Source organism: Dermacentor silvarum, chromosome 11, assembly GCF_013339745.2.
Source record: "Dermacentor silvarum isolate Dsil-2018 chromosome 11, BIME_Dsil_1.4, whole genome shotgun sequence".
Classification (NCBI taxonomy): domain Eukaryota; kingdom Metazoa; phylum Arthropoda; class Arachnida; order Ixodida; family Ixodidae; genus Dermacentor; species Dermacentor silvarum.
Genome location: NC_051164.1, coordinates 95636020 through 95650444, shown reverse-complemented (window position 1 = coordinate 95650444; position 14425 = coordinate 95636020). Strand labels below are relative to the sequence as shown.

Below are 14425 nucleotides of genomic sequence, written 5' to 3'. Positions count from 1 at the left end.
GGCGCCAGGCGGTGATCGTGTCATATATGAAATGATTAAGTACGTACATCCTGAAGCTCTGAAAACACTCCTGCATCTATTCAATGCCATGTGAGCGGATGGGTATATCCCGTCCTCGTGGCAGGAAGCTATAGTCATCCCCGTGCTTAAACAAGGCAAAGACCCATCCCTAGCCAGCAGCTACAGGCCAATAGCGCTAACAAGCTGCCTGTGCAAACTATTTGAAAAAATGATAAACAGGTGCTTAATCTCTTTCCTTGAATATAACAAACTACTAGACTCCTTGCAATGTGGTTTGAGGGAAGGTATGTCCACAACAGACCACCTTGTTCGCATTGAGTCTTATATTAGGGATGCTTTTATACATAAGCAGTTCTGCCTCTCAGTGTTCCTCGACCTAGAAAAAGCTTACGACACGACATGGCGCTACGGCATCCTCAGAGATCTTTCCACGACGGGTGTCCGTGGCAACATGTTAAATACAATCGAAAGTTACCTATCTAATCGCACATTCCGCGTAAGAGTGGGTAACGCTCTGTCTAAGTCATTCACCCAAGAGACCGGTGTACCACAGGGAGGCGTATTCAGTTGCACACTATTTATAGTAAAAATGAATTCCCTGCACACAGTCATTCCACGCACAATGTTTTATTCCATTTATGTCGACGATGTGCAAATAGCCTTCAAGTCATGCAATATTGCCATCTGCGAACGACAAGTGCGACTTGGAATAAAGAAATTGTCCAAATGGGCGGATGAGAATGGTTTATAAGTTAACGCTCAGAAGAGCACTTGCATACTCTTTACAAACAAGAGAGGCGTAACGCCAGTCCCAACTATTGAAATCAAAGGAGATGCGCTCTCTGTAAGCAGCGAGCACAAGTTTCTTAGAGTAACTTTAGATTCAAAACTCACGTTTATTCCTTATATTAAGCGTCTCAGGGCAAAGTGCCTGAAGACAATTAACCTCCTAAAGCTTCTATCGCGCACAACATGGGGCAGTGATCGAAGGTGTCTCTTAAACCTCTATAACAGTCTTGTCTTCTCACGCCTTGATTACGGGTCTATAATTTATAATTCTGCAACACCAAGTGCGTTAAAAATCCTAGACCCCGTTCACCACTTGGGCATCCGTCTCGCGGCTGGTGCTTTCAGGACAAGTCCAATCCAGAGCCTCTACGTAGAGTCGAATCAGTGGTCGCTTCATCTGCAACGGTCATACAGCAGTTTTACATATTTCCTGAAAGTACAAACAAACATTGAACATCCTTCTTATTCAACTATAAATGACGTGACCGCGGCCACACTCTTCCATAATCGATCTGCCGCGAGAAAGCCATTCTCTTTGCGTGTGAGGAACCTCAGTGAGGAAATGGGTGTTCCGCTTCTTGAACAATGGCCTGTGGCTCCAGCGAAACTGTTGCCACCGTGACAATGGCAGCTCATAGAGTGTGACACATCGTTCGTAGAGGTCACTAACCACGCGCCAGAGGCACATATTAGAATTCATTTCTTAGAACTCCAATCTAAATACTCGTGTACAGAGTTTTACACAGACGCTTCCAAGTCACATGCCGGCGTATCTTATGCAGCCATCGGTCCATCGTTTTCGGAATCCGGTGTACTGCACCCGGAGACAAGTATCTTTACGGCTGAGGCCTATGCAATATTATCGGCTGTAAAGTTTATAATGAAATCAAAACTAAAAAAGACTATCATATTTACAGACTCGCAAAGTGTTGTGAAAGCATTTCAATCACTCTGTAAACACAAAAACCCTGTACTTAATGAGCTCTATTCCATTCTGTGTAAAGTGTATATATCTAACCAGCATGTGATTATATGCTGGGTGCCGGGTCATAGAGGCATTGAGGGTAATGTTCGAGCAGATCAAATGGCCACATCTGTTACATCTCAGGCTATTAACCCTACAACTGCTGTTCCTGCAACAGATTTGAAGCCTTTCCTGCGAAAGAAACTGCGAAGCCGCTGGCAACGCTTGTGGGACGCTGAACCAAACAATAAGCTTCACCTCATTAAACCACAGTTAGGTTTCTGGCCTCCCGTAACGAAAACACGACGAACTGATGTCCTATTCTATTCTATCGTCTCAGAATAGGACATACATATGGCACCCACAATTTTTTGCTTACTGGTAGTGAACCACCAACCTGTGGTAGATGTGGTGAGAGGCTGACTGTCCTCCATGTCCTCGTGGAGTGCCGGGAAGCCGAAACAGAAAGAAAGAAATATTTTTCACAAGCGTACCGATATCATGTCCCGCTTCACCCCACTATGTTTCTTGGCGAAGAACCGATTTTTAACGCCAAAGCAGTCGTCGATTTTTTAAACGATGTGGTCCTGCATGTTATTAGCCCAACTAGTTCGTAGCGCATCCTCTCTCCAGAGGATGCCGCTGTGATAATTTTTATAGCACATGCCTCCAGGCCCTTGTGGTTTAAGAGCTCTGTCTAGGCAGTAGTGCTTCTTGCCAATTACTGCATCTTAAATATTTTAAATATCGTGTCATTCTTTCTCAATGCATTCTTCATTGCATAGTACACCTCATTATTCATTGCCATGATTTTAATACATGTATATTTTACGCACTTTACAGCGATTATTTTTAGGCCCCTTTACAGCCCCGTCACATCTACTTCTCAGAATGCATCACTTCACTGCGAACTAACAAACACTGGCATGGCGCTCTTTGGCCATACCTGGCCCTTGCGCCACTAAACCACACACATTCATTCATTCATTCATTCATTCATTCATACGGCAAGAAAGTAAACATAATTGTACGCATCGCCATTGTACAGCATTTGATTACACGCCTGGCTTGTTCCAACGTATGCTTAGGAACCATATAATTTTGCGTTCAGGTGACATGCATCAGATATATTGAAGTGATAATTCGGGCCAACTGGCAACGTACGTTGCTGGCTGTACAACAGCGTGACGATGCAGGAAACAACTCTACTTGGACCATCTATTGAGATTTTGTACTTTATTACTTGAGCCCAGTTGGTTATTTCTAAGTTCATTATGCATATGCTGCATTGGTTTGGCCATCAGCTGATATGCAGTGCAGCATTTATTCTCTGGTATTCGCCTTGCTACCCTAGAAACCACGTTAGCCTACTTAATTCTCGACTCCTTGCGGTTACCTTAAGTGAAGCCGAGCGACAACAGTCGCGACAATGACCCAGCTTAATTCGTAGAGGTGTATCAGTGAATAAAGCAAGATTGCAAATATGCCGTTCACTTTTTAAGATAACTAAGCAATATTTTTTTTTCATTTGAGTGGTTTACAGGTATACAATAGATATCTTGATGTCATGCAATACTGGGCTCTGCTATTACTCGAAATTTTATTACAGTCCGTCAGTTTAAAGCAGTTGGTGAAAACGTTTTGACTTGGACTCGTTGGTAAAAAAATACTGATATACAGATATGCAACAATGGACGAATACAAGCGAAGCACGCCAAAAAAGCGCCATCTTCTGACAAATTATTTCAAGAATAGTAGAAATATAATCCTACGTCATCGGGTCCAATGTATCATTACTCGTGATGCACGACGAAACCAACAGGTATATCGCCTTTCTTCTCGAGTATTTGCCGCTTTTGTTTGTTATTGACAAAATTGACTACGTTAGTGCATCTGGTTAGCCATTGAACCTCATAGCCATCCCAAGGGAAAAAATATCGCGGTCATCAGCATCAGCCTACTTATGTCATCTCCCCGCGATTTCGACAACCCTTGACTTTCGCCAGCTCATTGAATCATATGCCTGCGAACTTCATTCAGGGGAGGCGACGTTTAGCTGCGGCACCAAATGCGTATTTATATAAAAACGTTGCGAGGCGAGAAGGTGCGTAAGATTTCTGACGCAGCTCGACTGAGTGTCCCATTCTGATCTCGTCGAAAACCTCCGAGCCGCCCCCAGAGGCACCGGCAATTCACCAACGTCAGGTGCGTTCGGTGCGAACGCAGGCAAAACGCCGACGGCGTCGGCAACAGTTCTGCGCGTTGCTGGTGCTGCTGTATGTCCCAGTTTATACTGCTGATAAAACTACTATCGTTACTCCGTATAGCTCTCTACTAATTTGCTATCGCAATTGATGCTTCGCCTTTCGGGTGAAACTGCGACAATTTTTTTTTCAACCTTATTCGTATACTCTGTCGGCGCAGTCATACTATTGCAGTTACACTTTACGCTACTTACGCTACTTACGAATTCCGATAATCGAAAAAAAAAGATTCCAAACGCAATGATGTACACGTTATAATTGCGGTGCCAATAATCTGGTAGGGTTATAACCAAGAATTGATGCTTCTAGCAAAACCCATCTGAAGCACCGCGTTCCTCATGTGGCATGGGCGGAACGTGAACTCTCACACTCGACAATCAGTCATCAGGCATCACTCGGGCAAATATGCACGCTGCGTTAAGCAGAGGTCGAATCAGCGTAAGCCAAATGTCAAAAGAATATCCTGTTGGCGCCAAGCTTCCAGGCATACAGTCATCGCCAGAAGTTGAAAGAAACTCGCTTGTTGGATATTCATAATAATCAAATAAGGCGAGAGAGATAATTGAAGTAAAAGATTATGGCGTTTGAGTTTTGTCATGGGCTAGAATCGCATGGCTTCGTTTGCCTCCCGTCAGCAATTGCGGAATCATGGCCTAGGCGCTTCTGCACAACCTACTAGTTTTGCGAGTTCGGGCGTTTTGCTCTCTCGCTGAGAAGACATAGTATTTATCTTCGTCTTTTCCATAATGATTGATTAGTTGTGAGTTGGCGCTATGTTTGTGTGCTTCGCATGATTTCGCCTTTTTCGTCCCAGAATACTTTTGGCAAACGACGAAATCGGAAAAATATAGGCATACTACCAATGACGGGCACAAGCTGGGCTGGTGGTCCTCTAGTTTCATTTACTAGATGGCACCTGGCGCAATCATATTCGGGGGAAATACCAATAGAAGTGTCCATGTCTTTCTCTGCCGCACAAAAAAGCGCCGGATGTCATAATGAGTTATAGTTTTTGCAGAACTCTATTTTACTTTACCGCCTCTGGTTAAGGGTGGCTTTCACGAAAGACTACTCATTCCCAATTAGAATGCCCGACACACCTATATGTGATTTATGCAACTGTGAAGAGACTATCGAGCATATGTGGTGTCTTTGTAATCTTTATGACATCGAGCACGACGTTCTTCGGAGTGTGTTAGGCCGATTGGACAGCAGAACATTTTCAGAGACATTATTAGATCGTGGCCCCACGCGTCGCAGGCTTACAAAGCGACGCGGGCATTGCTACGATTCACGAACTCGACTGGCCTCAGTGACCAATTTTGAAGTGTTCGACAACCGCACGTATTCACACTGAATGCACCTTCTTCCCTCTCCCTCCATCCTTTCCTTATTTTTATCCCTTTAAACCCCTTCCCCCGTGTAGGGTTGCAAACAGGACGTGCGTCTGGTGGACCTCCCTGCCTTTCCTTCCTTCTTTTTCCTCCTCCTCCTTCTCCTCCTCCAAGAGTGTTGATTAATTACAATTTTCGATAGATCACGACGGCGTTTAACGGTGTCCGGAAAAGAACTCAGACTTCGCGTCCCCATCTCTATCGCCATGCTTTTCACGTACGCGTGTGATCTCTTTTCTTTTTCAACGGTGCCGTTAACGAACGGCACGAGATCGACCTGGTCGTGTCGGACACCCATCTTTCAAGCAAAGACGATCACCGTCTTTCGTGTGTTGTCACCAGGACCAGCGGGGGAGGCAGCACGGTGGTCGACTATTCTAGCCAGACCAGCAAGGTGAGTGCATTGAAGACGCGACTTATTGTTTCTTAATATTTCCATTGCCTTTCACTCTGCAAATGTAATTGTGTAAAAGCAATTTCACGCTCACTAAACTAGAGAATGCGAACGTTCCTGATAACGATTAGCTATCAAGCGTGATTGAGACTATAATAATAATTAGTGCAGCTGCAATAATGCTACCTGACTAATGTTATCACTGCGCAAAATGCAAATTGGAACTTATGCAAAGAAGGATCGCATGAGGAACACGTTACAAATATAATAGCAGACGTGAAAACATTTGCTTAGTTCACGATATGCGCACGGATTCGAGGCTGCTTTCCTACAAGCTTTCGGTTATCAGGGGTGATATGTGTGCGCTGCTTCAATGGTTACATTTCTCACTGCAGCAGTGAAATCTGTCTTCTCGACGTACTGCACTTTCTCGCCATATAATCGGTGGTAAAAATTTGTTCGCAGCTGCCCGCTATGGCTTCCCTGATATTCCTGGAGTGTCTTACGAATATTATACCCCATAATTTGAAGCTGCAGCAAAAAAGCGCATTACGGTTTTCCGTGCGTCTTCCTGATCGATGGTGACACAAGCCTATTCAGTGTAAAGCTGCTGCCCGTGCTTGTCATTGGCCATTACACAGTTTGTCCCAACTCTCGTGCACTAAAATTCAAAACTATGGAAATGTCACGTAGCTGGACAGAACCAAGGTCCTGTATTTGCCGTTACTTGGAGATACTCAGATTTTATTTTGATTCTACCTAATTGCATAATTAGGCTTAATTATTTATAAACTTCTGTAATATAATGATGAAAAGTGTCAATGAGAAAATTGTAGAGCAAGATGAAAAATTCCCGATCCAGCTTTCTGTTGCTCACACTTAAGTTAAACGTCAATTTCTTCCAAGGCCTGATGACATGACGTAATATAAATTCATTAAACGTCAATACAAGCCAAACTAAAGCAATCCTTCTTACTCCTAAAGAGTCGCCGGTATTTCTCACATAAAATCTTACGCTTCACCAAACACCTTTAGAGGTTGTTGACTCCTTCAAAAGACACGGTGTATACTTCCGCAAGCATATTAAACACATTACCACCAAACGTTCGAGGACTGTCGGCATTTTGGCTAGATTGTTTTTTTTCTACCACCCAATATCCAATTACTGATTTAGAACGCGTTATTGTTGCCCTATTTAAACTAATTTAAACTGAGGCAAAACTACGTCATCCAATTTACATCAATTGTGTGCACTTCAGAAAAAAAGCCCTTAGACACATAACTGGCGTGCCCTTCAGTGCGCATACAGGGCAACTTTTCAGGCGGTTTAATGTAATACCTGTTCGTAATCTTTATTCATATAGTTCCATACAATGTAAACATAGCATGAGTACTAGGGAAGACATCATAACGTCGTTATCGCACTTGAAGATGTGGACACCGAAGTACAACACACGCATCAAAGAGCATTGGAAAGTCCCGTTTTGTCTAACGAAATATGGAGAACAAATGCGTCAATACAGCACACTTGTACTTCCAAATTTTTTTTCATGAAAGAGAGATCGATATCACAACTGTCAGCAAAAACACCCTCCGCTCGATCTTTGTGACGCATTCATGATACCATCTATTCTGTGTAGACGTGCTTGTCTGAAAACTAACATGCAGTTTGTTATATGCATTTTATTTATGTATCCCTGCAATTCTTTGTATTTTCCATCTTTTTTCAAACCGAGAATGTGTGAAACAATATTTCGTGCCTGAAAGTTTGATAGCGAAATGCATGGTGTTTTGTGTTGACTGTTTTGTGTTTTGCTGTTTACGCATCTTGTGCTCACATATTGTCTGAAATGTAAGGTGTATTTCTGGTTTCTCCTACTGTATGCCTTGTAAAGGGGCTCCGAACTTCTATCAAGTGAATTAATTTTCCCTTTTAGTTCGGACTTTCCTCCATTCAACATGGAAATAAACTCAATTTTAATTTTAATTATGGGGTTTTACGTGCCAAAACCACGATCTATTATGAGGCACGCTGTAGTGGGGGACTCCGGAAATTTGGACCACCTGGGGTTCTTTAACGTGCACCTAAATCTAAGTTCACGGGTGCTTTCGCATTTCGCCCCCATAGAAATGCGGCCGCCGTGGCCGGGATAGGAAATAAACTCAATTCAATACATGCTACATAGAAGTGTTTTTCCAAGCGTGAAAGAAGCCCGCGATTAAACGCAAAAGTACCTCGATCGGCCAGTCACGCGGCAATTCTGCGTGTATTCGCGAGCTTCTTTCACGCTCGGAAAAACTCTTTTATGTAGCACGTGTTCAGCAATAGAAAGCTGTATCGGAAGGTTTTCATGTTACTGTACAATTTTCTCAACGACACTTTTAATCCAAATATCATATTTGAGAAATTGATTAATTATGATTAATTATAAAATTAGGCGGAATGCAAAAAATAATCTGAGTATCTGCAAGTGACGGCAAACATTACCTTGGTTCTGTCCAGCTACGTGGCATTTTCATATCTTTAAATTTTGGTGCATGACTGTTGGGACACCCTGTATAATTGAAGCCGCCCATTTTCAAACGAGAAGAGAACACTTAGACATCACGAAGGTGGGCCCAGATTCGTTTCCATTGAATAAATCAGAAAGTATTGAGTATGATAACATTCATAAAAATGATAACATTCATTGAAAGTATGATAGCATTCATATAGATTACAGCACAACGCACTGCTACAACGGTAATATTATATATACTTAAGTGCATTCTACTGTGTTAAGATTGACCCAATTACTGCGGTTAGCATTGTTTGGGAACTTCACCCAGTGTGCGGTATGTTTCTTTCCCTGTTGGTTTGCTAATCCGTATTTGAGCTCTTTCACGCCAATTTGGGTCATGGGTTAGTCCCAGTTCTAATAAGTTTATTGTCCTTGTTCTACAGTTTGCGGTATATTGCTTTTTTAGAATGCAGTTGCTAACCTTTGCCAGTTGCTAAACTACTTGTTACAGGCATATGAGCCCGGCGCATTCGACGCATCTCAGTTTAGGGGTGTTCTGTGGTTGCCAGAATTAGCAAATTTGCTCAATGTACTGCGTATGCGTGCTCTGTTAAAGTTTGAGGGCTACTCAAACGAGTGTGGAATGAAACGAGATGAAAGAGTGACAGTGCGTAAAAAAAATTGCTCAGTGTATTTGTTGACAAAAAATTTCCGCATTATTCGGCGTCTCTGCCTCAGATTATTATTAATAATAATAATAATAATAATAATAATAATAATAATAATAATAATAATAATAATAATAATAGACAAAACGGGGTTTCCCGATAGAATGATTATAAGTGGCCAAACTTTATAGAAGTAGTGAAAATTCTAATTTATGCAATAAGCGTTGATACAAAAACTACAGTATAATAAAAAGCAATGAAAGTGTATTCCATTTCTAGAATACCTCGATCATTTAGGTAACAGAACGAGAGAAACGAAATTTCAGTAATAAAGATTTATTTCAAAATGCGTGGTGTAATTGCAGAGGTGAGGTCAGCTAGGAATGATAGTGCTATCCTGTGCTAGAAATACTTTGGCTCGCGCCAACTTCAGGAATCGGAATGTGCAGTGAAATGCTTTGCTGTGGCAGTGAATTTGTTCCCGCAACCAGCCTAAGTACACACTACGACAAAGTTGCTGAGGCAGTAATGCATTTCGCCGCGCATATTAAAATCGGCATGTCGCGAAACATTTTCAAGACATAATGCTTCTAATAAACGGTTACGCTAAATCACTGGCTTAGTTCTATGGAAATATTACAACTTCCCCTTACAGTCATGTAAACAGCGATTATAAATTAAGTAATATTTTTATATTAGCTTGTTAGTTAATGCTAGTTCGATTTCAGACAGTCGCCGTAGAGACGCGTTGTATCTGTATTGCATATCTGGTGCACGAAATGTAAGAAATACTGTGCACCTCGCCCACACACAATGCAGTTTGCGTAATTTCTTTTCTCTTTTAGTGAAAAGCACCTCTCTCCAACTGGCCGAAGTTATTCCCAAAAAACATAGTTACATAGTATATACACGCAGTGTCCTGCCGTTTAATTGACCCCTTAATGCCCAAACACAGTTACATATTAGGGAAAATAAAATCAACTTGTTCGCCTTTATTTCTGGCAAAGGAGAGTACACTTGTACAAAAATAAAAAGCCCAATAAACTGTTTTAGTAAAGGGTTAATTAGTATAGTAATGACCTAATTGACAATTATTTTTCCTAAACTACCCGCAACTGTAACGTCGATCCAGCGTAATAAAAATGCTGCTATAGTCGAGTTAGGTTCATTTGCTTAAATTTATTTTTGAGTTGTGGAACTCTGCGTATAATGTAAAGGATACCTTGGGCATTGCAAGGTTAAGGCTCGTCTTGCCGAGATAATAATTACACTCAAGTCTCACGAACACCGACGCGGACGAGCCCACAATGCAGCGGCACATTGGCACGATTGATAAGATCGGGTAACCGCATGAATTAGATAAGAAATTGTGGCGGGCACGCAAGCGAGATCCGTGACCGTGCCTTTTTTTATTTATTCTTTTGTCAACTGGAAGTGCGGGAACGCTATAGGTCCGAGCGCGCTCTTCTGATAACGCTGACGGAAAGAATCGCGTGGCCAGGCGTAACCTCGTTGTCTTCGAGAAAGTTCGAGAACTGCATCGTAGCCGCTTCGGAAGCGCGACGAGGGCGCAGAAAATTGTGAACGACTCGGTATTGTGGCGGCAGGAAAATTTGCTCGTCGCGGGCGCCCAGCGTCCCAGTTTGAACTATAGGTCATCAAAGACGGTGTAGCAGAAACGTTGCAGAGAACGACCTTCCTCAAGAGCAACCAGCCGGCAAGTGCCTCCAAGGTGCGTTCGAACATGCCTCTTAAAAGGCGGAAGGAAAATGGCGTTTCGATCAATTTACTCTAATAGGGGCTGAACTTCATTGCAGTTATACGGCCAACCTAACGCTTAGCAAGATTGGTGTAGTTAGCGGAGTCTTGAATATGTATGCAGACACATTCATTGCTGTGTAGAGCGCGCAAGCAGCTTGCTAGGGCGAAACGAACACACTTATCAAGCGCTGCAGCTCAGGAAGACTAACGTACGCAATCTTACACATCTGCGTGGTCTCACTTGAATCTTTGTTCACAATAACAATACCAGCAAGTGCAGCTAAGCGTCGTCCACGAACGCGATGCAGAACTGCCTGCTCACGCACTGTGCACAGCAATGAGTTGGTCTGTCTTACACTTAAGGCGCAAAACTGAAAACAGGTGCCCGCAAGTGGAAAAACATTAACAGCGTTGTTAAAGTTTTATTTTACTGGCATACATAAGCGCATGTCTTCTTCGTTCACGTAATTATGCAGGCAGGCTGTAGAGGCGAGCAAGCCACATATATTCGGAGTGCAGTATCTCATAGAAAACAAAGATGGCAGGCAGTGCTGTCCGTGTTTTCTCGCTTCCAGCTGGGTTCCACTTCCCGCGATATCGCAACATTCATGACCTCAGAAGGCGATAATAAAAGCACATAAATGAATTCACTGTTGCGGCAAAAGTAGTGCATCACTATTGCCACATTAAAAGACCTTCAGTCACCGTTCCGCTTCCCAGCGGACATGGTGAGCACAATACTTGCTGTTGCTTTCGACGTGAAGTAATTGCGCTCAGTGAACGTTTTCTGTAGGAGCTATGCGACATGTGCCTTCCGCTGTGAAACGATTTCTTTTTGCTGCTCGCGCAATTCCGTATCGACCTTTGTACAAAAGCACTACAGTTGCCTCTTCAGTGCAGGAGGAGGAGGAGGAATAAACTTTTATTAGAGAACCAGGACTTTATGATGGCCGTGCCTACGCGTCCCATGAGAGGACGTCGACGGCTTGCCTCGCCACCGCCTCACGGGCCTGCTGGGTCACCCAGGTTTGGTCGTCAAGTCGCTGAACTTGATGTAGGTGCGTGGAAAACATAACCTGTTCTTTCCTTATTCCTAAACGCAATTCAAAACTTTCTGAAAATGCACTCAAGTACTATTGCAGGTAGCTTCACGTTTCGAGGATATTTTGCCATGTTATTTCTGGTTTCTGTCGTGGCCTATTTTGTGCTTCATTGCTATGTTTTTTTTTCCGCTGTGATAACGCTATTTGCCATCAACTTTTCCAGAATAATTCATTTGCTGGGAGCGGCGGCTATGTTCTTGTGCTTCGCTTGCTTTTGCATATTTTTCGTTCACTGCCCATCATTTCGGTCCATCGGCCCATTAATGTCTTGCCAGAAAACACCGAGGCCAACCTTTGCGCTTTAGCAAGTGTTGCTGTATATGGGACTATGTAGGTGTGAATAACCATCATCGAGGCGCGGACGGTTAGTGGTTCGGGAGCAACAGCTGGCGGCGATCACTTCTGGGGCGATCACTTTCGGAGGCGATCACACCGAGCATTTCTGGGTCTGTGCAAAGTTCGCTATCTTACAGTGTACACAGTAGAAGGTCAAGGTTTCGTGTCTCCATCTTTCACCGTGCTTCTCGCATACATGTGCGATGTCCTTTCTATTTTGTTTTTAGTCGGTGCTGAGAACGAACGGCACGAGATCGACATGTTCCTATCATGCACGCATCTGTCGAGCAAAGGCGATGCTGACCTTTCGTGCGTCATCACCAGGTCTACCATGGGACGCAGTCTGGTGGCCTACTATACGAGCCAGGCCAGCAAGGTGAGCGCATCGGAGACGTGACATGTCGCGGAGTAATCTTTCCATTGCCTTTCGCTCTGCCAAGGTAATTATCTATGAAACGATTTCACGCACACTAAACTGTACGAAGTAAGGTTAGTCGTTTTATTAGCCGTATAAACTCCTATACATATTCGCTTATTAAATTTACAAGCACGTTGTCACTTGCGCACACGCAAACACGAACACATCTCACTGGATGGCCGCGGACGCTCGCGTTGTACCTTCTAATTATTGTAATTAGCATTCCTTCTTAACTTCACTCATTTTGCGGTATGTCTGCCCGTCTATTTGTTTCTTTATCCGAATCTAACCTGTTCCACGCCAGCTTCGGTGACTGGTAGCCCGTGGTCTATTGGTTAAAACATCAGCTGCTGCGCTGAGTGATAGGGGTTCAAAACCAACCTTCGGACCAACTTGGGTCACTGGTTATGTGTTGGTATGCACTGCTCCTCAATGAACTTGTTTCATGCCATTCTCGGTCAATGTTCTGCTAATGAGTGAACCTCTTTTACATCAACTTTGGTTACTGGCTACGTGCCATATTACCCGCCGTGATGTCGTAGTGACTTCGGCGTTTTGCTACTAAGCCCGAGGGCAGGCGTGGGATCAAATCCCGGCCGCGGTGACCGCATTTCAATGCGGCCGAAATGCAGAAACGCCCGTGTACCGTGCCTTGGGTGCCCGTTCAAGAACCCTTGGTGGTCGAAACTATTCCGCAGTGCCCCACTACCCGCGCCTCCTAATCTTATCGTGGTTTTGGCACGTAAAAGCCCAACATTTCATTGTTTTATGTGCCATTGGGTACGTAGTGCCCCTCAGTCAATATAATTGACGCAAACTTGGGTAACTCTATATGGGCCACTGGGTATCCGTCTAATTTCAATCAACCCATTTCGCGCCAACTTGGGTCACTGGGCTGTTCTAGCGGCCCGGTGTCTTGCTGCCTGCCCTGCGGAATTGGTGGCCAGGTCTTCTAGCACGATGGTGCCTGCCAGCCTTCCCTGCGGATCTGGTGGCCAGCTGTTAACGTGGAAGCCTTAGATGGCGCATGGGTCGAAAAATCCGTTGTCTGGCGTCATGGCACCAAATGCCCTGGTGCTACCATAGTGCCACCTACAAAGTTCGTGGGTTCGAGTGCCAACTAATTCTACTTTAGTCAAGAGGCTCTCGAGCGCACGACCTTTGGTGGGAGTCAAACCCACGATCTTTGGTGTTACTGAAGGCAAAGTTAATTGACACACAGTTGATTAGGATAGAGTTTATTATGGCACTCGAACACGTGACCTTCGGTGGGAGTTGAACTACCTTTGGTGGGAGAGAACAATAGGAAGTAACAACGTATTCCAATGAGAATGTCAACTAATTTAATGAATGTCTAGTGAGCGCGCAGGCTTTCTCCTCCATCCTCTTTAGCGTATGCTACAGCGACTGTCAACATTGCTTGCAGCCTGGTGTCTCGATGACCCTCTTCCTCAGTACGTGCTGCTGATCTGGCGTCCAGCTCATCTTGTGACCTGGTATCTCGATGGCGGCCCTGGTGGCCTGGTGTCCAGCTGTTCTAGCTTCGTGTCATCTTTCTGCGTGCCCCCTAGGCCTGATGGCCAGCTGTTTTTGTGGCCTACGCGGAACCTGATCAGAAGATTGCGCATGCGTTAAGGAATCACAGGTAGCAAAAGGTTTATTTCTCTACCAATTTATATATCAAAAAGACAAGTTGGCAGAGCTGTCGGTTAACATGCAAAATCAGCGTCTGTGTTCGTTCCTTTCACGCTGTGATTTCGTGACGGTGCGTGTGGTTGCGGGAAAGAGTGATCATCTGCTTTCGTGAATCTC

General features: G+C 44.0%; 1 protein-coding gene across 1 annotated transcript; it reads left to right on the top strand.

Moving 5' to 3' along the window:
- Positions 1-11696: 11696 nt before the first annotated feature.
- On the top strand, positions 11697-14239 carry LOC125941584 (uncharacterized). The gene is made up of 3 exons (XM_049659159.1): positions 11697-11814; positions 12423-12571; positions 14040-14239. The coding sequence occupies exons 1-3, from the start codon at positions 11700-11702 to the stop codon at positions 14079-14081; spliced, it is 306 nt and encodes a 101-aa protein (XP_049515116.1). The 5' UTR covers positions 11697-11699; the 3' UTR covers positions 14082-14239.
- Positions 14240-14425: the final 186 nt, after the last annotated feature.